The sequence below is a fragment of the Manacus vitellinus genome, unplaced genomic scaffold, assembly GCF_001715985.3.
Source record: "Manacus vitellinus isolate BGI_N305 unplaced genomic scaffold, ASM171598v3 scaffold_57_pilon, whole genome shotgun sequence".
NCBI lineage: Eukaryota > Metazoa > Chordata > Aves > Passeriformes > Pipridae > Manacus > Manacus vitellinus.
Window position 1 is genome coordinate 2,336,304 of NW_021940666.1, and position 24,896 is coordinate 2,361,199.

Sequence of the window (24,896 nt, forward strand, 5' to 3'; positions counted from 1 at the left end):
GGCTGTGATAGTCATGACAAGTACAGCAGGATACAGAGAATATGACATCTGTTCAATGAGATCATGTATTATAGTGAAGTCCTACCTTGAAAGGTGTGTATTTAAAAACTACAGCACTGGTTGTTTATTTTGATAGTGAATTTTAGTTATGATTTATGCAATAAAGAATGCCTCTCTGAAAATAGAGGAAGGTGCTGTTTATAACAAAACTTCAGTAAATAATACTTCAAGTTCTTTTCTCATGCTGACTTCCAAGCTTTCTAGGGAGGGCAGGTACATATGTAGAGGCAAAGGAAGGCGTTGTGATACCCAGTCAGCCCAGTAAAGTGACAATCTTTCAAGCCACGTTGCACACTGATTTTAAAAAAGCAAATAAACTGACAGAGGTAGCAATACATTTATAGATTCAAAGACCAGGGCACAGGTAAATCTTAAATTGTTATGAACAACACATTTCTTAGCTTATAGAACTCAAAAATATATTTATGATAGAATCATAGAATGGTTTGGATTGGAAGGGACCTTAAAGATCATCTTGTTTCGACTCCCCTGCCACGGGCAGGGACACCTTCCACTATCCCAGGTTGCTCCAAGCTGCACCCAACCTGGCCTTCAACACTTCCAGGGATGGGGCATCCACAGAGTCTCTGGGTAACCTGTTCCAGGGCCTCACAGTAAAGAATTTCTTCCTAATATCTAATCAAAACATGCCCTCTGTCAGTTTAAAGCCACTCCCCTTGTTGAATGACAAGCCCTCGTCAAAAGCGACGTTAGTTTCTGAAAAGAAGACTCAATTTTTTGATTCCGGTGTCGTCGTCATCGAGGTCAGACAATCTACCTTTCGCTCCTTCCAGCCCGAAGAAAACTCAGTCCCTATTCAGGACCCTCTTCCTGAGGAGCCGGAGCCGTGACAGGACCACATCCCAGTCTGCATAGGCACCTTCCAGGTGACGTGTCACTCCCGAACCCGAGGGGTAGCTCTGGCGACCGTGAAGCACGCGCCAGTTATCGAACGTCACGATGTCTCCTGGAAAGAGATGGCACCAAGTTCAGGAGCTGGAATGTCACAGTGGGTTCCTTCAAACAGACAGGGAGGTAGGCTCACATCAACACTTAGGGAGCAGTAATTTCAAGTAGCTCAGCTGGAGATACGCACCAACAACACAGTAATTTTAACTTAGTTGGTCATTCTCAAACAGAGGGCAGGTCCTTTTTGACGTCTCTTTTCTTGTATAACCAGGATTTAAAAAGCAGAGTGGTAGAGAGCACGTGCTGAGAAAAGCAAGCCTTGAGGAGAAAGACAACTACAGCAAATCCACACGGGTGAAATAAAACCGTGTGAAATAAATAAAATGGGTGAAAGCCACTCGGATGCTTTTTATTTGATCAGCCTGGTATTATTTGTACTGAACACATCCTGTGCTACTATCCCTGTTAAGAGAATTCTAAGAGAACAAAGTCAAGCCATTGAAAGTTAGGAAATCACTGAATTAAGGCTGGAATGCAAATTTAATTTTTCTCCCTTGTGTGCCAGTGTTGTGATAAATCTCTAATTAAATAACCTTACAGTCTTTCTTTTCTTCTCCCAATTCCCTCTACCACCATTTTGGTGCATTAGTCAATAGGATGGATGTCACTAATGTAATGTAAGGTACTTTGTTTCACTGTTTATTATGTGATCTTACACATTATTTTATTGCATGTTCCCAAGAGCAAGAGATTAATTTCCTCATAGACATTTTAAAGACACTAACATCACAGTATGAGGCAGTCAGATACACTAATGAATCTACTTTTGTAACATCTCTTGAGAGATGAGGGACTATTCATATCTTTATTTTATAGCTGGGGAATGAAACAAGAAGTATATTTCCCATCTGTGGTGCTATTGACATATCAATTTCCAATACTGTATTTGTATAAAATGTAGTTTTGGATGTTGCATAAAGACACATTGGACTAATCAACAGAAAGACTCTACTCCCCCGCTATTTTTATTTCTTTATAATGTAACAATGGCAAAAGTAATCTATTAGATGACCTTAAGACTGCAGTATGAAATAAAACAGTCGAGAGAAGGACTGAAATTTCCTCTCAGTGCTAACAATGCTCAAGGGTTTTGACAGTTAGGAAAAACATGTGAAAAATTGTTGAGAGGAGAAGCAACTTACTGACCTGGTTTCAGCTTGTAAGTAAACTTGTGTTCTGCACTGTTTAATAAATCATTAAATTCCTTTAGAGCTGCATAAAATGGCCTCACTTTTTCAGCTGGTATGTCAAACACGGCGTCTCTTGTTGCATTATTATAATTGATGCGAACTGCTTGGCCTCTGGAATCTATGCTATGAAACAGAGGGAAGGGAAAAAGGCAAGGAAAGGGAAAAGGAAAGAAAAAGAGGAAGGGAAAGGGAAGGGGGAGGGGAAGGGAAAGGGGAGGGGAGGAGAGGGAGGGAAGGGGAAAGAAAGGTATTCTGTTATTATTGAAGCATTGTAACATGGTTAAACAACAACTGAGCTCTCCTGCTGGAATGTCAGTATGTTTCAATAGTGAAATTCAGACTGTTATTGGGTTGAATTTTGATAATTGAACCTAATCAGGAAAAGGGATAATCAGGAGAAAGTGTAGACACTTAATTTGCAAAAAAATCTATATTACGTACCCTTTAATTGTAGAATGATAACTTTTTAAAGTCAGAAAAGAATATGAACGTTTGCATTTGATCTTTTGATAGTATGTAGTTCTTAATCTAAATGTTTCAAATTATGGCCTCTCTTTGGCATGATACAGATGTCACATTGGCTGGCATTTAGTAACAGACTTGTTTGCTGCTAACCCATGCCTGTGCCAAGGAGTTGCTCTAATTACCACCACTTCTTGCAAATAAGTGGAACAATGCACAGAACAAGTCACACATTGGCAAAAAAACCCACAAACAAAAAACCCCACCAAAACCCAAAACTGCAGACCAAGTTAAACCAGTGTTTTCCCACAAGGTGGCAGGAGCAGACCTTCTTCTACCAAAATGTAATCCACAACACAACAGGGATTTTCTTTTTAGGTCTTGTTGAAACTACTCACTCTATAATCCTTTGTTTACAGTGCACAGCAAAATCACAGAAGTCCACCCCAACATCAGTGTAGTCTACAGCAGTAGAGGACAGGATATGATATGCCTCAGGATTTTGTTTCTTCAGCTTGTTGGATACGTGGAATCCGTCTACAACCTCACTTTCACCTCCTGTAGCTGTTTGCTTTATACAATGGAGAAACTGGACCTGGAACGAATCAACGGCTCATTTAAAAAAGTAAATTAGCTTGCATACTTAACAGCTCATTAGTATCAGTTCCCTCATAGCTGTGGTTCTTTTTTTTTTGATTTGTTGTTGTTGTTGTTGTTTTCCCAGTGAAAGCCTGAGTTCCCATTTACTGCAGCTTCACAACACTGTGCCACCACTACCACAAAGGAAGAAAATTAAAGCAGCGTGTTCATAAATCCATCCCCTTTAGGGTATTCTCTAATGGTTGCAACCTGTAAGTCAGTGGCAAAGTGGTCTTGCTTCTTTCCTTTGAGTCCCTCTTTGTGGCAGTCACATAGTTTTAAATGCGTTGAGGTCTTATGTCAAAAAGGAGGATTAGCTTTGTCCTGCCAAAACAACACCTGCTGTGAACTGTCCACTCACAGAGGGAAAAGGTGGCTGTCAGAGAAGGCAACAGGTCCAGTGTCTCTCTCATAAAGTATGATTAAGACAGTTTCATTTCACTTCAGAGTGAATTTGCCAAGGTGTAGGATGGAGCAGAAAGCCTAAACTGGGCACTGGTGTAGTTTTACTGCTGACACAAGCAGTAAAAGTCCCCGTGGCTGTAGAGAGTCCAGCATCACCCAAAGTGTAATCACTCATCTTGCAAACGACACAAAATACACCCATCACACCAAAGCTTGTTACCTTTGTCACTTGGCCCCCCCTTCCATCATGGTGAATTATTTCTGAGATCACTAGGAGAATTAAAAAAGAACCCAACAAAAAACCAAAACCAAAACAAAACAACCAAAAAACCAAAAGCAAAATGACAAACCAAACAAATCAAACCCACAACAAACCTCAGTAGGAGAAAGAGGAACAGAGAAGGTTTGTTCTCCTTACCAGCTGGACCCACAGACCTTGCTGATGGTGATGAAGGGGGAAACTGAAGCTGTGGGCAGGGCATGGGGCTCCCACTGAAGGGAGCACAAGGCAACAAGTTCTTTTGTGGCCACAGCTGGTCTTGCACAGGGTAAGCACAGCTTGGCCCTGCTAAGGAGGGCTGCAGTAATGTAAGTCACGTTATGGTCCTAGAAAATCCTAAAACAATTTTTATGGGACAGTTCTGAAACTAATCATTATCCTTTTAAACACAGGCCTTCACATATTTGTAATAAATACATTTAAAGAATTCAAGTATTGTGTAATAACTAGATATATAAAGAAAACTGCACATTTGGGACAATGTTCATAAACAATTCAATGTACTTTAATGCTTTTATTTCTTGCAAGCACGTTTGAATGAAAAACGTTACACTCTTTTTCTCATGTTTCATAGTAGAGTGTGAGCTTTGGCACAGACTGGACAATGAGATAATTCACATCTGCTCTCTATTAATGAAGTGCTGTTCCATTCTTACTCTACATCAACAGTATCTAAATGATGAAAAGGTAATCTTAGTGTGAAGAATTTAGTACTTACCTGTGGGTAAATCACATTGGCTTTTTCTTTAAGCACAGAAACAACAAAGTACTCCAAAGCAAGAGAAGGGGAAGTTTTATAGGTGCAAACTTTTCCAGCATTGTCTTTGTTTCTTTTTACCTGTTTCTACTACTTTCCAGTTCTCTGGAATTATGTGAATTATGTAGACTACACTTTGATATGACAGGGTGAAAACATATTTTTTGTGGTTGTCCAGTTTTAAAGTATGGTCCTTTTTTTTTGTCTGTTATGAAAGGGCAAACAAGTGTCTATCTTGTATCAATTCACAGAAAACAGAGTATACCATCTTAATAATATTTCTTCCTCTATTCCTCTCCTGAACTGAACAGATGAGTCCTAAAAAGTCACAACTTGATTACAGCATTTAGACAGCTACCTTTTGTAATATAATGAAAGCAGTATTCAAAGCACACACAGGACTCTGAAGTTTTCTCATATGGTAATATTTTAAACACTTCATGAATTTAATTTAATCATTATGGAACATATAATGGGCTTATTATGCTGAACTTACATCGTACTGCATATATTGCATGCCCATGTGTCTATATTATATTGTACGTGTATTAATACATTGTTATTTTTACATTGCTCTTTTAAGACAAAATTCAGAGTCACTGAATGCTAAACATATTTCACACTATAGGAACATTTCCCTTTCCCCTTTTGTGGGCTGAAAAAGTCGGTAGATTCAACTCACCCCAGGTGGATGATGCAGAACAGGGTAATCAGTGTGAAAACACAGTTTCCCAGTTGTATAAGCTACATTGTTAGCATCTGCTTTGTCTTGCACTTGCCAAGTTGGTCTTCATAATGAAAGGGAAAAGAGAAAACATGTTGGAACAGCATGCCAGACAGTACACACTGAAATCACAGCAGAAAAGAGTAATTTCACCTTTGAACATGAAAATATTGTAACATTATAAAGAAATCAGGATTTAGCAGTGTCCCTCCACCCCAACAAAGGCTTATTTCAGCAATCCTAGATAAACTTCAGTGTGCCAAGGGACATCTGTCCCCAGTGCTGTACCTAGAAGAACAATGGCTCTCCAGTGGTGGCTCTTTGCTGAATGTAAAGGCCAGTTGAAGACACAAAACAAGAGGCTTCTGCCAGGAGAAATCATTATCTTAGCACTGAGGCTTCAGAAATAAGCAAGTTGAAGTAGGCCCATTCCTTTTTATCAACCTTCCACTTTCCTCTGCCACATGTAGCACATTATCAGTGAAGTATAAAATTGATAAAGGCTATGTAACTTCCCCCAAAACTTATTTTTAAGGCTTTATAACCTTAGAAAATATAGAGTTATTAGAAAATATCTGCAGGGGGATCTTTCCTCTAACTCCAAGACTTGCCGCTGGAGGAAAATATCTGGATGAAAGACTTTGGAACTTCTTCCCTTTCGCTGACACTCTCTAGCCCCATTTATTTGGTTACACAAATTGTCTTGGAATTTGACAAAATTCAGTAAAAATGCTTTCTGACAACTGCAAGGAAAAAAATAGGTCACGGTGATACGACGAAGACGTGAATATGTCACCTTGCAGCACAAACAAAATGTGTTTCCAGTGACACACTGTGCAGGGGGATTTAAGACCAAGAACCACAGGTTTTGTTAGTACAAAGTTCACAGGACTGAAGACAGTCCTCAGCAGATGCATATTATAGCTACAGACATACGTCTGAAAAAGGGTAGGTCACCATACGCAGCCCATGTAATCGCAGGCGTGTAAGTGGTTTAAAAGGAATTATGAAACTCGTTTTCCCTTGTGAAATACTGTAGACCAAATATATTAGGTTTCAGATGGTGTATGTCTAGCTTTACTTCTTAAAAACAGTTTAAAAAGAAAATATGCTAGGGAATATGCGGACAAAAATTATTTATACACAGGACACGAACGCTTTTGTTTGTTGGTTTTGAGTGGTATTTAGTATAGAAACTATGCAAAATGCTAAAACTAAATTTCTTCACTTGCCAGAGGGAAAAGCCCCTTGAATATTTGCAAACGTGTTTAACTGCCTGGGAGAAATAGTTTTTACTATTTGGTACAGCAAATATTCATCACTAGATGACCTCACTACTCAAGTATGATAATTTCAACCACACTTCCACAGTTCCAAATTTGACAGCCAAAAACCAGCCCCTTATATCATCCTTGTGCTTAGTGTTGAGGGCAGCTAGGTTTGCTCCATCTTTAATTTAATAGGCTACAATGTCACTTGATGGTTCTAAAGAAACTTAAAACATTTTCATTTTCTTATTTATATGCAATATATAAAATTGCTGGAGTGGTAATACTCTATAAAATCATTATAAGGTTTTGCAAAAGCAGTCAGTGCTTTTGTGCTGGCAGAGTTTGTGAGGGGATCTGGTCCCCTGGAGCTTTCCTTCCATACAGAGAGCTTTGGTCAAAGTTCAAGTTACTGACTTGAAGTCAGAGATGCTGATAGGGAGCTCAGCACTGAATGTGAAAAAATCAACTTCACTTTGTCTAAGTCTCAACTGAGCTGAAGCATCAACTTGGCCATGAGGAGAGCACACAAGAAGAAAGGGAAGAATATGCAGGTAATGCCAGAGGACTCTTGGCCTTTAGGGAGAGCAAAGCTGGGTGGAATGGTTTGTGGTTTAGTAATTAGGGTCAGATTTCAAAGCCCGTTGCTCAGGTTGTTTGACAGAGCAGGAAAATTGGCACCAAGCAGATGTAGCAATCTTTTGCATTAAGTAGCAACAGGGGCTCAGTATCCCTGAGCAGAAAAACAGGCTGTTACATCCTTAGTCCTGCAAAACTGCTGAACTGGCAGCTGAAGCCACATCTGAATCATCTGATCTTGCACTTCATTAAAAGTCCATGTCTCACTCATTTGAGAATTGGGGCCCATGTCCCCTTGCCACCAAAGCCCTCTGGGATATACAGATGGATTGGCTGTTTCCATGGGAGTGCTGGTGCTCCGAAGGACAGCCATCGTGCCACAGCAAGGACTGGACAAGGCTTCAGAACAGAGGAACACGAGGTTCAGAGCATGAGAAGTTGGAGAAATTAACTGTGTTATGACTGGAGACTTTGTTAATGGAGTTGGGCCTCCATAAGGGAAAGAAAAAGGTTAATTTAAAAGCATGGAAACCCTTGATGTTGTTATATGGCTGGTACAGAGAATGTTTCCACTTTTTACAGTAATGACATTTTAGGGAGCTTGCACCAAGCACACATCTAGACAAGAAAAAAGGCTTCTTTTTTTTTTTTTCCCATGTGTCAGAATTATATTAATTTCTGTTACATTTTAGTTTAAAATTCATGGCCCTGAGGTAATGTTTTATTTGGCAAGTTTGCCAATTCCAGGTTTATCCTTTTATTTATAATATTTGGTAGGCCTTGTATTTGGCTGCCAGTGAAACAGCAAGGAAATTACCCAAAGTTATTATTTTATTACAGTTGTAAAAGCCACCCCAGAATTGGATGCCAATAAGAAATTAAATCCTGTTCCAGAGATGAAAATTATTATACCTATTAGCTAATAACACTGCTTCTTTACTCAGCTAGATGGAGATCACTGACTCAGCTCAGCAAGATGTGAGCTGCCATCCTCATTTGTCTACCCACCTAGTAAGGTGCTTGAGGAGTTAGAGGTGCAGTTTACTCCCTCTTGGCATCAAAAGGATGATTCACAAGTTCCTGCTCGCACTCCTGCAACTGAGCTCTGCTTGTTGGGATTGGTTATGGCTTTTCAGAGCAGACTGTTGAAAGCAAGGAAGGGGGTACTCTGCCCATATTCTTGGTGATGTGAGCCACAATAGCATCATCTAAGCCTTACCTATTTCTGTGACTCCAAACCAGACTAAAAAAAAGTCTCAGTACAGATAACTTCCTCTTTTCAGAAGGGGAGTGGATTAGGGATTTTTGGTTTTGTTCCATGGTATAGATAAGTAACTCTATCTTTTTGTTATCTTATATTTGACATCATCTGTTTTCAGATGCTTCTCCTTCTCTCAGCAGCTAATGTTATTGCTGCTCTTATTTACATCTTTCTGCCCTGCCAGTGACAACGAAGCAATCCTCTTGTACAGAATATAAACTTGATGCCAGATTTTCTAACGTACAGAGAAAAAACCCATACACCTTGCTTTAATAACTTAATCCACAAAATAGATCCAGCAAGCTTAAATGAAGAACATTAGAGGTGATTACAAAGCTCACAAAGCAAAGATATTAAAAAACAAAACTCACCCATAAAAAGTGAGGCGCAGGAACCCAATCCTGTGGCCAAGTTTAATCAATTCTCCCTGCCTTGTAGCAGCTCCTGTCAGTAGAACGATTCCTACTTTCTTTAGGGTGCACAGCCACTTGTATGCACTTTCATCATTGTTCATGATTTCTTCAAAAGGTATTTTGGGAAGCTGAAGGTCTGAGCCCCAGTACTGGCGTTCTGAAAGGAAAGAAATAGAGAAAACAAGTGCTTAGCTGTTCTAGCATCAAAACTCAGGACACAGTAGAAGTCTGAAGTTAATGGGACTTCTATGCTTTTGTGAATACGCTCTCAGTCCTGCAGTCAATCACCTAAAATGGGGTCCCTGAGTTTGCATGGATGACAGGTAAGCTTTATGATAAAATTCAGCAAAACATTGCGCTAATGGAATTTTAATGCAGAAGTTGAATGAAAGACCATTTGAAAGGGGTATTTTTTGTTAACAGTATATCAGAAATGCATGTATTCATTTTTCTGGAATATTGTATCCAGCTCTGGAGTCCCCAACACAGGAAGGACATTGATCTGTTGGAGTGAATCCAAAGGAGGCCACCAAGTTGATCAGAGGGATGGAGCACATCTTGTATGAGGAAAGGCTGAGAGAATTGGGATTGTTCAGCCTGGAAAAAGAAGGCTTCAGAGTGATCTAACTGGGGCCTTCCAATACCTGAAGGGAACTTACAGGAAAGATGGGGCAAGACTATTTATAAGAGCATGTAGTGACAGGACAACAGGGAATGAGTTCAAACTGAAAGAGAGTAGGTTTAGACTAGATATTAGGAAAAAATTATTTACTGTGAGGGTGGTGAGGCTCTGGAACAGGTTGCCCAGGGAAGCTGTAGATGCCCCATCCCTGGAGCTGTTCAAGGCCAGGTTGAATGAGGCTCTGAGCTACCTGGTCTAGTGGAAGGTGTCCCTGCCCATGGCAGGGGGCTTGGAACCAGGTGACCTTCAAAGTCCCCTTCCAACCCAGACCATTCTGTGACTCTGTGATTCCATGATCCCAGAGCACAGCTGGAGCAACTCTACCACTGGAGCTCCCTCGCACCTCTCTCTAGGAGTGTTTCACTTGCTTGTAACTTCAGTAAACCTTAACCATTTGGGCTGAGGTTTTCCATGGCATCTGCTGAAAGCATCATCAGAGACTGAAAGGGATCAAACACCTAGACCAGTGAAAAGTGAGTAGTGTAGCCATCTCACACTATGTAGCATACAGGAGGTTTAGGAAAAAACTACCAATAGAGTAATTTGTCCCTGAGGAGAAGCCAGGACAAATCAGTATGCTGTAGGAAGCACCTCTTTGTTAATCATCTGTTTAGAACTTCTCGTTACATATACTTTAAGATTTTCAGAGACATACACCAAAATCAAATTCACTTCCTTCAGTAAAAGGCAGTGCTGTAGCCATCCATTACTGCAGGCAAAACCACATAATAACTAAACTAAATCCTCTTGATTCTTTGTTTTCCCCTAAATATCATAGGCCAAGATCACTTTGTTAAAATAATAAAAGGTCATTCCATGCCCCCCATCCCACCCCCATTTTTTTCCCCACAGACTAATGCTGCCAGGACCAATTTTGCTAAACAACACTGAAACCATACCACCTAGGTTTTAATGGCTCCAGTGCATTCTGCCAAGAACTCAAGGGATCAGTAATGCAGGAAGCAAAAAGGCAGGAAGTTAATCATGGAGCATGGAGTAAGCCTCTCACCAGGACACTTCTGGAGCTTAACAGGGGTTAGTGGAGTTAACTTTCACTTAATTTGTGTTACTGGCAGAGAACACTGGAAGCCACAGTTGTGGGTCACATTTGATACTTTACAGATAATACTGATTTTCTTCTGCAGCTCACAGAATTCCAGAGAACATCCTAATGTTGTGCACCTGGACCTCTGAACCCATCCTGGTCTTTTCTTTATTTCTTTATTCATAGGGATTTTAAAGGAGTACAGGATTTAAAGCCAAGTGAAATCACTGCCCATGCACCTGAAAGAAAGCTGCTACAGGGAGTTGGTAGTAATTTTATTGTTACAAATTGCATTTGTAAGCCCTCTTAGTACATTTAATATGAAACTCCTACAAGTTTACAAGTGGAAATGAATCTTAGGTCAAGATATAACTTTTATTAAGCTGCCTTGCTAGAAAGCACCTCTGGTAATTGTTTCCTCCCTTGTATTTGCACTAGTGCTTATCACAGAATCATATATCATATCACATATCATATCATAGAATATGGAATCGTAGAATGGTCTCATTGGAAGGGACCTTGAAGATCAACTCATTCCAACCCTTCTGGTGAAGTCCTGTGAGGAGAGGCTGAGGGAGCTGGGGTTGTCCAGCCTGGAGAAGAGGAGGCTCAGGGGAGACCTCATCACTCTCTACAACTCCCTGACAGGAGGTTGTAGCCAGGTGGGGGTTGGTCTCTTCTCCCAGGCAGCTCTTAGTAAGACAAGAGGGGATGGTCTTAAGCTATGCCAGGGGAGGTTTAGGTTGGGTATTAGGAAGAATTTCTTTACAGAGAGGGTGGTCAGACATTGGAATGGGCTGCCCAGGGAGGGGGTGGATTCTCCGTCCCTGGAAGTTTTTAAGGTGAGACTGGATGTGGCATCAGTGCCATGGTCTGGGAACCACGGCAGGGTTGGATCAAGGGTTGGACTTGATGATCTCAGAGGTCCCTTCCAACCCAGCTGGTTCTATGATTCTAAGATTCTGCTAGGGTAGGGTTGCTCAAGCAACCAGATTGCTCAAGCCCTATCCAACCTGGCCTTAATACTTCCAGGGATGGGACATCCACACCTTCTCTGGGCAACTTGCTCCACGTAAGCCTAAGTCTTTTCTTTCCTGAGGGGTGTCTGGAGCAAAAGGTGCTGAGGGGAGGGATGGCCCAGACCAGAGAGCCATGAGCCATCAAGCACCCAGGCTCTGCACAGCTGTACCTGCCATGCCAGTGGCCCCGTGGGCCTCTGCCCTGCTCCCACTGCACCCACTGCCTGCCATTACCCAAAACATTCACTCGGTGTATTCAACACTAACTCACAGTAAAAGATCTATCTCAGATATGAACATACACACCTGTTCAAACCAAAGATGTTGCACAGTAATGGGTAAAAAGAACAAAGACGCTGTTTCTTACTTTTTTGTTTTGCACAAAGTTAGCATTGATTCTAGTTTTTTGCAAAACTTGAAAGATTATTATTTTAAGTCAAGCATTCTCTTAAATATTGAATCAGAGCTCTTACTGTTACAGTAAAGATATAACTGTTTTTCCTTGCTTTTAGTCTGAAACAGCTAATTTTAGGAGAGTGCACTCTAAAGCAGGAAAACATTTTATCTATTTCATAGAATAATTGCTTTATTTAAATCACAACTACCTTACTTGGTATTTTAGCTAACATTCAGTTAAGTTGCCCAGTCATCAATCACAGAGATTACACAGCAGAAATGAGACCATAAACATTTGAGAAATGCAGGTGGCATTCTTTATAAAACACCTATATCTTCCTTTATGTCAACATCTCTTCAACAAACAGGACCAATCAAAACTATTACAAATTCCAGGGAGCTTCAAATGAGAGCTCTGGGGAATTTCACCTGGTGACTGAGGGACACAATATACTTCAAACAAATGTGAAGCCAGGGTTTGGGGTTTCTTTTTTATCTCTTTCTGGATATAGGCAGCAAATACAAAATACAATGTACTCATAAAAAATTGAAGCCAGACACTACACAGTTACAGCATATTTCAGCCACTAGTGCTCCTCTTTCCTTTGGCCAGTGCTAGTTAGAGACAGTCCAAGAAACACAACACATGCCCAAATATAACCTATCCATATAGACCATCTTCTATACTTTACCTGTGTTTCAAAAAAGTTGACGTATGATTGACAAGCTGTTGAATTTTTAACATGCAAAAAATGAAAAAAGTGCAATCCTTGAGGAATGATATAATCTCACCTCACTGCTCCACCGTGTTTAACTCAAGACATCCTTTCACACACTTGAAAGACGGTGAAAAGATAAAATATGAACGTTTTCCCTCTTCTCTATTAAAAGTTATGAAATTGAAATAGCCCTAGGTATGCTGTGTGAACTGCCAAGAACACCCTTTGAAGGACAAATTTAAATTCAAGCTTCACTGTCAGTGCAGGTAAATAATTATGTGAAAATTAATGGAATATTTTAAGTTTCATCTTTTCCTTCTTAGTTTTCTTGCTGTCTTGCTAATAAATATTTTCCTCATCTTCCTGAAATGAGTAGAATTTCAAGGGGTATACCAAGACATTTTTCCTCACTTTGAAAAATAAATATATGCACCTGGAACTGAACTGCAGCTCCAAGAGTCCCAGGCTTCTATGGGTACATGGACTGTCCTCTTGTTGAAGTTCCCAATGCTTACTGCTCTTGCTAGAAGTTCCACCTAATATGGGATGGCCCTTCTGCAGCAGGGCATGGGCTGTGGTGTTGGGTTTTCAGGTGGTTTTGGTTTTGTTACAGACACCTGCTTTGTCACAGCACTGCAAAACAGTGCACACACAGTAAACCAGTCTGGGACTGTGCTGGACTTCAGCATAACAAAACTGTCAACCCTTATAGGCCTGTAGAGAACATTCAAGGAACAACCACCCATTTCATCCTCCTCCCAGTCAGACCCCCTGCACTGGAGGCCATCATCAGGCCACACACCTCCAAAGCTACGGAGCCAAAGGGACACAAAAGCTACCTTCAAAATGTTTCTGTACTTTACTTGCAAGAGAAATCATTTTTCTGTATAAAAGCTCAGCAATGTGAACCCTGCTAAGGTACTGGGAATTTAGCCTTTGCCAGACTCTGAAATGTATTCAGGAATAGCACTGTAACACTGACTACTGACTGAAGAGATGTTTAACCTTTACAGTACCACTATGATGTGGAAATTGCAAAATTTCCAGGAGACTGAACTCTTCACTGATACTCCCCAAGCAGGTACTAAAACTGAGTAGTTTCTTTTTTTTTTTTTTAAATGTTTAACTACTTTGTATTTAAGAAACCCCCATCAAAAAAATAAAAACCCTCCAAAACACCAACAAAACAAACAAAGCCAGAGAGACATAAATACAGTTCAATCCCGCCTTGCAAGGCCATAAACTGTCCTCAGAGTTTCAGTTTTCTCATGTAAATTCCCTTCCAGTGACAAGTGCAGCCAGCACCCTCAATGACTCGGGTTTGTTTGTCTTTTTAAAGGTGCAGGCTGGTACACAAATGCTTTTAAATCCTATTTCATGTTTCAGAGAAGAGAGGCCACAAGTTCCCAAGGTCTGCACTAAAATAAACACCATTTATAAAATTTCCTTCTCCTCAGCTCCAGATGGAAGCATTGTATTCTGTCCAATATTTACAATTTGACAAATTATAAGGTCCATAATTACTTGGAAAAGGGACAGGAAAGCATACTCATAGAACCAAAAAAGATCCTGTGATGTGAAGACATTTAAGTTCTTTCATTTAACAGAATTTTTTTAAATGTCTATCTGAAAGTCTTAGAAACTTGTGTGCCCCCCCCGTTTTTTTTCTACATACCAAACAACAGGAACTTTCTTCCCATCTTTATCCACAAAACCTCTTCAGCCTGAAAATCTATAGGGAAGCTGTACTGAACTGTACAGGGACTATTCTCTTTGCCAATATTTCCTGGTGGTAATTGCTCCCACTCATGCTCTTCATTATTTTATCAAGTCAGCATAGCAGGATTTTTCCTACTGCATAATTGTAGTTAATACAGTTTACATGGTACTATAGTAGAAATATTACAACATACTCTCTGAAAGCTGAAGAGGTAAGAAAGATAGGAATGAGCCATCAGCATTTGGGCAGCCTTGGGTCTCACTTGCACAACACAGCTGCAGTTGCCAAATTAAAAATCTTTATGTTTACAAATGCAGCTGAACAACTCAATAAGACATAAAAACAAAGGCCTCGTAGAATTACTTTTTGGTTTTATTGTCCATTTATATTACGACAACTAAACCCCCAGATTTTCAAAATGGGAAGAATTAAATACTTCTGAAAGAATTAATGCCTCTTTCAATTTCAGAACAATAATTTGGGGAGGGAAAGGAGAAGATAGAATCCTATTTCTTGATCATACCAGGCTAGTCATAGTAAATCACCTGCATCAGAGTCTGCACAAAATGAGAAGATGTCCTTTGCCCAGTCCCTGCAGATGGTGTGCATGCATCAACAAGCACTTGGAATTATCCAGCATTTACTATGCAGGCTGGGACAGTGCTAGTCAAAATCTTTTATGCTGGAGTTATATAGGAAAGAAAGTCTACAGATCATAGATTAGCTTACTTCATCTAAAATTATTTTGTCTACAGCTTGTGTTTTAATGTTTGTTGAAAGCTAAGTCCATTTCTGCTGTATTGTTATGTGTATGGCAGCCTAACTCATGGCATTAAGCTCTTACTGATTATTACTGCAGGATAAATTCAAATGATCAAACCCTTCTAGTAAAAAAATTACATTTAATTTCATCCTCTTAAAATTATCATCTCTCAGAACCTAGCAGAGAAACTGAAAGTATCACTGATGCTGTTAACATCCTGATTCAAACTTCAGTGGGAGCTGGATATATATCCAAAATCATATCACATTTTAAAGGACAATCATCATCTGAAACCTTTAAACTTACATTAAAACCTTAACCTAAACCTAGGGTTAAAAATAGTAAGTAGCACTAGGTACTACCTCTGCACAATCTTTTCTTCCACTCAGTAGGAAAATATCGTGATATTACCTAATTTTTTCCCCCTGACATCCTGTTGTTGGGATACCAGCATCTTGGAAAATGAGCTTCAGCAAATGCAATGCAGTGAGAGACTGGGTACTGGCATACTCAGTGTCTCTCACAAGCACCCTCTCCTACACACAGCATCTGAGTCACAGTGGTGGTAAAACATTCCTGTGATGTTTGCTGGGGAGAACAAAAGTAAACAGGAAGGAAAAGGAGAGTATCTTTGAGACACCATAGCTGGAGAAGTAGAATATGGCTCTTTTGCTGTTCTTTTGGGAGTATTTTGTAAGCTGGGCTGAAATGAGCCTTGATATACACAAATATGAGATTTTGCATTTTGCATGGTAGGATTTGGCAATGTTTTAAAAGGGGAACTTTGACATATTGCCACACAGCTACTTACAGTCACTTCATCATGCACTGAAAATCTGACCTACTCTTCTTTTTGGGTTTGATAAAATGCCCAACATCTAAGGTTTTTGAATCAGAAACTATGACAGAAAAACATGAAAAAAAAAGACCAAAAAAAACCCCCCAAAAATTGACATTAAAAGCAAGTAACCACTTGCAAAAGAAAATAGAAAAGAAATAGCCACTGCTGTGACAATGTCAGCAGTGAAGGTTAACCTTTAACTACAGCAGTCTGGTGAGCTTGGGTTTCTATTTGTTGAACCAGCATGCAGGGCTGGTATTCCATATCATTGTCTGTAACCCTATACTGCTGGGATATGATTAGTTACTTAAGGGCATGTAATTTGCAGTGTGTAATTCCCCTGACCACAAGGAAGCGAGTTCTAAACTTACCCCAATGCACAATGAGAAACAGATCTTAGCCAGCCAGCAAGTAAACTCACAGGCTGCAGCCTTTTTTTTTTTGCAACTGAAACCTGGGAAAAGTTGGGAAAAGCTGTCCATCATAATGAGCCAAAGCTTTTCTGAGAATAGCAGAATTACACCACTAAAAAAAGCTAGGCAATTAGTGTAATTTTTATAAACGTATTTCTTCACATCTACCATGTGAAAGAGAATTTGAAAAAGCATTGCCCAAAAAATAAAACAGATCTTTGGTGTATATTTTTCACCTGGATGGCTCTACTGGAGAAGAGCAGTGGCAGAGGGGAGAACTGGCTTCCAAAACATGCATTGTATTTAGAAGCCAGGAGTGAGCTCTGTGCAGATGAATGAATGAAGGCAAATCCCAGCCAGTTAGACTTCATAACGGGTGAAAAAAGTAGCATGACATCTGAAATACTGAAATCCCAGCTACTGAAGTCTCAACTATTGATATCTTTGTTAATAAACATAACCAGAGATCTAGATTATTTTGCCTGAGTATTAATTAAAGCAATGTTCAATTTACATTGATCCCTCAGAGGCTACAAAAGGGGTTTTGTAGCCTGCTAGTTTCCACAGCATCTTCATTTTTACAAATAAAATTCAACTCCCTGAGAAATCAAGCCTAGTTTCCCTGAATGAGGTTTGCATCTTCTCCATGTTCAGTCTGGAAACATGCCCAACCCTCCAAAATAGTAAACACAGCAGTTTACTGTTGCCAAAACTAAAATAGATACAAACTTTTATATTACCAGGGAAAAACTGTTCCTTTCTCTACTATGAAGAGTCTGTTATAGGATCCACTGAAATGAATGGAAATATTACTCATCACTTAAGTTTTAAACCAGATATAAAAGGCTGGCTTTTGTTTAGGAGAACGGGTGCTAAGGAATATTTGACCTGCAGAAACTGGGAAATATAACTGGCCTCTTCATTTGTCCCTAAAATGCCAAACAAAGCTCAGATGCAGGACAGATCTAGGGCCACATATTTTCCCATTTCTCATCTTTCAGGGAAAAAAACACGGCATAAACCAACTTTCTTTTATTTGTTAGAATATAAAATACCCCAAAAAAGGGCATAAACCAATTGGGGATTTGCCTTTGCTAAGCTCTGAGGAAACTGATACCTGGATCTGAGTTTCCCACCATCAGCCTACCTCTAGTTTCTTTTTTTTTTCTAAAGTAATATCCTATTTTAACAGATACTGTCTTAACCCTGAATACAGATGCACAGCTTTCTGCAACAGCAGATCTCACAGGAACACAGTTAAGAGCAACAGCAGAAATCTTGCAAGTTTTCACACATTTGATTCTCACAGTCTGAAAGGCTGTCAAAGAAATGAGGATGTGCATCCTGCCAATCCTAGTGGGGGTTACAATTATTCACTCAAAAGGGTGAGTGGTTTAGAGTGGGTAAATGTTACAGACAGTTGCACAAAACGCTTTGTGACCAAAAGACTGTCAACTACTGCAACATGTATGGGATGCAAAGCAAACACAACCTGAACTTCAGCACTGCACACTGCTACACTACACAGTTACTTTTTAACAAGGCAGCCACAGAAAGGGAAAAAAAAATATTTCAATTATAGCTCTCTTGCAATTCTAAATAATCTTTCTTTTTGGAAAAATTTAGAAGAAATTAAATAGTTTAAACAGCACACACACACACACACACACACTTGCATTGTCACATAGGTCACTGTCGGTCCATAAGGCTCATTTGTGAGATCTACTAACCCTATCCTGGAAAGAAAAGGCTTTTAGGAAAGTAAACAGCCCAAACAGTTACAGTTCTCTCAGGTACAGAGGTTAGGAAAGGTAACAACGGGTCCCTGTTGTGCACATACAGCCTGGCACTGGGCACCAAGGGTGGCTGCCACTGCTCCAGCTGGGCGGAGCTGGTCCTCACACAGGCACCTCTAGCCAGGATTGTCTTGCATTTGACACAAGCAGGACAGACATGGATTTAATTCCTACCGGGTAAAAATAAATCTGCTTGCATTTCTGCTCTGGCTTCTTCAGAGAAGCATCGTTTTTTCAACCACTCAGCTTCGTATTCGCTCGCGTGTTCATCAGGCCACGTGATGGAGATCTTTCAACACAAAGCAAAAGACAAGTTTAGAAGAAAAAAAGTTGATTAAAAAACACGGTCTAGAACAACAACAAAAAAACCCTTCTTAGAAATTGCAGGAATTGTTATATTTAGATCGGTAATATTACAATTAAGCATTCCCTGGAATGTGACAGCAAACAACTAATGAAAACATAACCTGAACATCATCCAAATTCTGACACCTTTTATAAATGCTCATTTTCACATGAATCCATGACCTAATTTGCTGGTTTCACTGTGGGAGCTGCACTTAAAGGGAAGAAGGAAAAGGCAGAAACTGGCACATATCTCTGGGGAGAGCACTTCGCCACAACTCAGAAGAGTGAAAATATCTTGCAAAACAGACAGCTTGTGAGAAAAGAAAAAGAACAAGACAGAGAGGCAAAAAAGAAATGCTAGGAGAGAAATCCCTCTCCTACTTTTGAAAAGTCTTTCCTCTTTTCAAATAAGTTTTTAAAAAGTGTTGTACTTTTTAAACCCTGAAAAAAAACATGGAAAGAAAGGATACGGTTTTGCTTGTCATGAACTGAAAGAGCTCAGTCCAGCACAGACCCTCAGCTGAATTCTCAGGGCTGTTGAGCAGGTATCAATTCCCATTTCACATAATTCTGCTCTGTCACATAATGGTAAATCACCACTATCTGTTTAGGATTGATTAGTGCTGTGCTTTCATCAGTCCCTGAGTGGAACTCACAATCCCTAATTTTCCTGATAGAATAAATGAATTTACATTGTGTTAATTCGGGTAACAAACAATGACCTTGGGAGCCCAGAATTCCTCACCAGAGATCCTTATGCTGTGGCTGAGACACACTCTTGCACGGTTTAGCCCCTGCAAACTGCCCCTGCACTGAGGCTGCCCCAGGGTTGACTGCTGAATATTCAACACATTTAAAACATCTTTAAGGGTAAAATTAAGGAAACGAGTTTGCCAAAGGAGCCAGGTGCTTCTTTTAATAAAACATATAAAACCTAAATGATATATTAGGTTTTTATATGGCAGGAAATATTAAAAATCATAGGGAGGACAATTCCTCTCTTCTCTTGCTCAATAACCTCCCCTTTTCCAGGAACAAACGTTAATGCAGATAAGTAGATACAGACACTAGGCCAATTCTGATTATTGGATTCAACTTCAGTTTGAGTGCTCATCCTAAGATGAAGACTTTTTTGCACTGGAAATTAGCTAATAAACTGGTACCTTTGCTATGCAATAAGTCATTGTCACTTTGCCATCTGTTTTTCTGATTTTCAAGCCATTTACTTAAAGAACAAAGAGAGAGAAAAAAGTGTAGGTGTAATTAAACGTGCGGGAAACGCCTGAATTTGCCTTTCAACACCTGGTGATGCAGAAGCGCACGGCAGAACTTTGAAAAGCATTATTGTATTATAAAAGCTGAAGCCTGGGTTTCTGCAGCCTTTATAAAGTGAAGTTTCATACGAGGGTGGGGAGATGCGAGTTCCCCAAATCGCGTTTTTTTCCTAAAAGCTTTTCAAATTACCCGACGAGGTTCGCGGATAAGCAAACTGTGACTAGAGTATAAATTGGAGTTGTCTCTAATTCAGATTAATAAGCGCTGTTAGACAAGTTTCACAAGAAGGTGAATCACGGTTCGCTTCAAATACCTTTTTTCTATCTGCCAGAGCCACCTCCTTCACCACGATGTTCACATCCAGGTCCTCGAAGAGCAGCCTGCGCGCTCCGGCGGAGGGCAGGAAGCAGAGGGGACACTGGCAGTTGTCCCTCAGCCAGACGCAGGGGTAGCGGCTCTCACTTCCATCCTCCCACTCCACACGGACGGAATGGCCCGCGTCCCAAGCTTCCACCTTCTGTATTCCCGGGCTCATGCTGAGCGGCTGGGCGGTGTGGAGCCCCGGCACGGCACCCTGGCAGCAGTGGGTGCTCCCAGGGAGCGGGCTCCGGCCCTCCTGCGCCGGCAGCGGGCGGAATGCTCGGCCTCCAGGGACTTTGGCCCTCGACAGGGCGCTGACCACCGCCCTCCACATTTTGGGCTTGTTACAAAACAGGTTATATTCCTTTAAAGAGGTGTCTATGCAGCAGTGGGGAAAAACGTTGAGGAGAGATTTAATCCCTGAAACAGACAGCAGCTGATGGGAAAGCTCTGGGTGATGTCCATGTGTTAGAAGAACAAATTAAAGTTCAGGGCTTGACATGCGTTGGTGCTCTCAGACCTGGGGGAGGAAGTTAACAAAGCACAGGAGAGAGGGATAGTGCTGAGAACTGGACACCAGGAATGCAGAATTTATATAGACTTCATGGACATTTTGCAGAAAACAAAGATAAAGGAAAAAACTAACACAGACAATGCAGCAATTGTACTGAAACTCTCCCTATCTGGGAAAAAAAGATAATAAAAAGACTGGAAATGTGGACTAATTCCCATGAGAAGTGAGAAATCACTAACAAATAGAAGACAGAATACTAATTAATAGGAGAACTATGGAACTTGCAGCCAATGAACACTTATTCCTTTGTTTGCTAAAACAATACTTAAAAGCATAAATAGTTAAAAGTTTTGATAATCGGTGTACATGCTAGGTGGAGTGACCCCCCATGTACCTCAGTGCTGAATAAAGTAACATTGACTTTCTAACCTAACCAACTGTTTGAAGAGCTTATTTCCCAGTGTTTGGTGACAGGTTCTTTAGCGAAATCATCAGAGGGGGGGAGAATGCTGTCGCTGAGTCCCTAAAACACCCCGAAGAGCAGCTTCTTACTGAAGGAGTCAGGACAGCAAAAGGACAATATTAAGCTGATTCTCCCCTCCCTTCCTACTTACTTAGCCCTTCAGGGACATTCATCATCTGTTGCTTACAAAGGGTGTACTCAGACCCACCTATTCAAAAATCCTTTCAATGTGATCCATCATCTTGGCTGTCTTTTGTTTCTGTGGTCGGTTTAATACCTATCGCACAAAGGCATTAAAAAGACACCTTGAGATGAGTTCCACAAACCAAAAGTAGGAGCTACTACCAGCCACGTTCAAAAGCTGAAGCTTTAAAGTACACACACCTTAATCCCAGCTGTGGATGCTAACGGAAAAGAAAAGGAAAAGCTTTGTAATCATGACTTCAGCTACAACAACAGAGTTCTGTGAGAGTTCTTTTCTCCTTTCACAGCCACACTGCTTTCTATGGATTTACTCTTTTATTTAAAGCTAGCTGCATACTGTATTGCAGAAAGATGATGCCTCCAAATCTTAAAAACAGGAAAGTTCTGGTCTAATGTCCTTCTTATTCAGAAAAATTCAGAAGAGGACCCCCCGAATCAGTAAATCATTACATATGTATTTTAATAGATTTTACTGACTTCAAATATTGCATATTTATTCAGTATCTTTTCCTTTTCTTTTTGTTCTTAAGCTCACAGGGCAAAATATTGATGGTGCACCAGGACCAATCTGTCTTTGTGCATGGAAAATTTCCTGGGCTTCAGTGTTTTGATTCACAAAGGCCTTCTGGAGTTATTCGAACATTTTTTAATTTTTTCCTTTGCTACAATTTAGAATTAGGTTACACAGGGCCCTTGGGCCTCCTTTTGTTTTTATTTCATATGATTGAGTACAGCAAAGCAGAACACTGATTTTTTTTTTCTCTCTCATGTTTGAGTACAGTGGTCCCATTGGAATCCAGTAATTACCAACCTTCACTTGCAGTGCAGTCAAGCTGGTTTTGTGCACACAAACATCTTTTATCCAACAAATGGGTTCATATTCAGACTGAATGTATTCTTTTTTATACAAATATGTACAGAAATATACACATGTAAATGCATATGTACAGATTTCCACCATAATTGTAAAGCACTGCCCAAGTACTGCAATTTTCTAACTGCAAAAATATTTACACTGGCTGCAGTGTCCTTCTGAGATTTCTTGAACAAAGTTTTATTATATATGAAGGCAAAGTTCTGCTATGTTTTAGGGGTTATAAAAAAAAAAAAGAGGGATGACCATTTCAACATGCCATAAAATTTTTCTACATCTGTACTGGTTTCAAGACAGTTCTCTGTTCAAGGCAGTAGGTTACCTGATGGTAATGGGTCACAGTGCCAGACCCCTGGACAATGCCTTGTGGTGAAATTAAGCATTTGCTATTTAAATACACTGTAGTGTTTGCACTAGATTTCTGTTTCTGTCTTCACTGTAAAGCAATTCTTGGGGTTACTCCCTTACCAAGAGCAAACCTGTGACAATAAAGAGGCTGTTTGTTGTTTTCCTTGAGTTAGTCATATCATAGTGCCACTGTTAAAACGAAAGCGCAGTTAACAGTGATTAAAAATATCTGCTCAAGCATGCCCTCTAGATGTTTTTCTTCTTAGATACACAAATTAAATAGACCTGCAAGACTACTTTTTTTCCTCTAGACACAGCACCAGAGTAGAAGCTTCTCCTTCCAGGAGGATTTTTTCCACAGTGGGGTGGTAGGGGTATTCTGGGCCAAGTTCTGCACAGAGGTTGCCCAAACATGTCTTCACTGGGCTACTTCAATATAGCATTTCACAGCCACCAGGGACTTGTCACTACTTCTGCTACAGTGCTCAGTAGTACTTCTCAGCTTGGACCCGTGTGCCAGATGAGTGCCAGGCACATTGAGTCCCCTCTTTCTCACCTGCATCATGCAAGACACAACATCTTGCCTCTCTGACTGTCCCAGGGATCACCAGCCTCCAATGCTCCAAATCAGCCAGGAGGAAGAGGGTAACCAACAGCTCCTGCTGGAATGACAAAGGCAGCCAGCCTGGTGCTGACACTCCTCTTTCCCAGAACACATAAAACTAGGCCAAAGTAATCCTCAAGTAGCACCTACAAGCCCCTAGCTACCATGTGAACAAGAAGAAATCCCTGTCTGATGGCTCTGCCCATTTCCAGCATGCTGTAAGCAAAGAAAAGCTGTCCATGGATGGTGTGGAATTGTCTGGAAACTGTGTGTTATCCCTGATTTCTAATTAAGTGAATTTTCTTTACATTGAATGTGTACATGACATTATGGTGAGCATGCAAATAGCAGTGAAGAACTTGAACTGTTCCAGAAAATCCTGCAATTGCACGTTTGAAAGTAGTGCACAGAAGCTAACTTCTACCTTCCCACTCAATGACAAAGGAAACATTCTTTCCCCTTTTCTAGTAAGTGTATCTATACATGGTGTAACTGGGCAAAATGGCCATTTCCATTTCTGATCATTTGCACAACTACTGGGTCACACTGCTGCTTTCCCAGAAACAATGTTAAGACAGAATACTAAATGCCAGAAAAATGCAACTATGTCTCGAAAAACCTGGAGTCCAAGACAGCTGAACTGCTGGTAAAGAAAACCAAATCCAAATGCCTGGTCCTGATAGCATCAGGTCACTGCAGAAAGCTCATCTCCCATTCTAGAAGGCTATTAAAGGTGCTTATGGAATCAATCACACAACATGGATCTCCTTATCACACACAGTACACTTCCTAAATTTGACGGTTGCTTAGAGGTTTGCCTTGTTTGGTTGTTTTCAGTGTTATTTTTTTCAATTTTACATAAAAGCTGGATGCTAATTGCAAATTAATTGAGACTGAATCATCAGCAAGAGTTCCGGGATTTTTTTCTTCCCTTCCCTCCTTGACATTTTCAGTCAGACATGCATCCCCGTGCTGCTATTTTACACTTGAAATTGCATTCTGTACTAAACTGAAAGCAGAACTCACTGGTCCACCTAAAGTCAGCATTCTCATAACCACGGTCAAATTGAAGAGCAACTGAGAAGGCAAAGCAAATTCTCAGCATAACAGCTCCCTGCATTTCTTGTCTCTGAACTGCTGTTATCTGCATGAACCCAGAAGGCAAGATACGTAACTCTGCTTTCAGTTATCAGATCTTAGATTTGCACAGTTTAAAACAAATACAACCAGTAGCTCCTATAAGTCACAGCATCTCACGTGAACATCGTTCCAGGCTCGTGGATTTTCTGTCCACATTGCCCCCAGCAACATGTCAAGGGTCAGCCTGAATACTGACAGGCAATTATGATTTAAGGTGAACCCCATTATCTGGAGGCTATGCTTTCAGTTCTTCCCACCTTTCCAGCATCACCAAAGGTAATGCTAACTGCTTTCTTTCTCAAAAATCTGTCCTCCCCTTCAGTTTCTTCAAACCTAACCCCACTAAACATCACCCAGATCCCTCT

The 24,896-nt window shown here is 40.4% G+C and overlaps 1 protein-coding gene across 1 annotated transcript; it reads right to left on the reverse strand.

Annotated features, from left to right (window-relative positions):
* Window positions 1-664: 664 nt before the first annotated feature.
* Window positions 665-20,676, reverse strand: BBOX1 (gamma-butyrobetaine hydroxylase 1). The gene is made up of 7 exons (XM_008931460.3): window positions 20,338-20,676; window positions 18,576-18,690; window positions 8,966-9,164; window positions 5,445-5,550; window positions 3,080-3,276; window positions 2,176-2,342; window positions 665-1,027 (listed from the first exon to the last, which is right to left on the reverse strand). Exons 1-7 carry the CDS (start codon window positions 20,557-20,559, stop codon window positions 867-869), a joined length of 1,167 nt encoding a protein of 388 aa, XP_008929708.1. The 5' UTR covers window positions 20,560-20,676; the 3' UTR covers window positions 665-866.
* Window positions 20,677-24,896: the final 4,220 nt, after the last annotated feature.

Bases quoted from the DNA above. Each gene is read 5' to 3' on its own strand.
- BBOX1 (XM_008931460.3), bottom strand. From the start codon at position 20,559: ATGAGCCCGGGAATACAGAAGGTGGAAGCTTGGGACGCGGGCCATTCC. The intron at 5,551-8,965 runs GTGAGTTTTGTT...TTCATTATGAAG, and splicing joins CTGCGCCTCACTTTTTATGG to ACCAACTTGGCAAGTGCAAG. The intron at 3,277-5,444 runs GTGAGTTGAATC...GATTCGTTCCAG, and splicing joins TTCTGCATCATCCACCTGGG to GTCCAGTTTCTCCATTGTAT.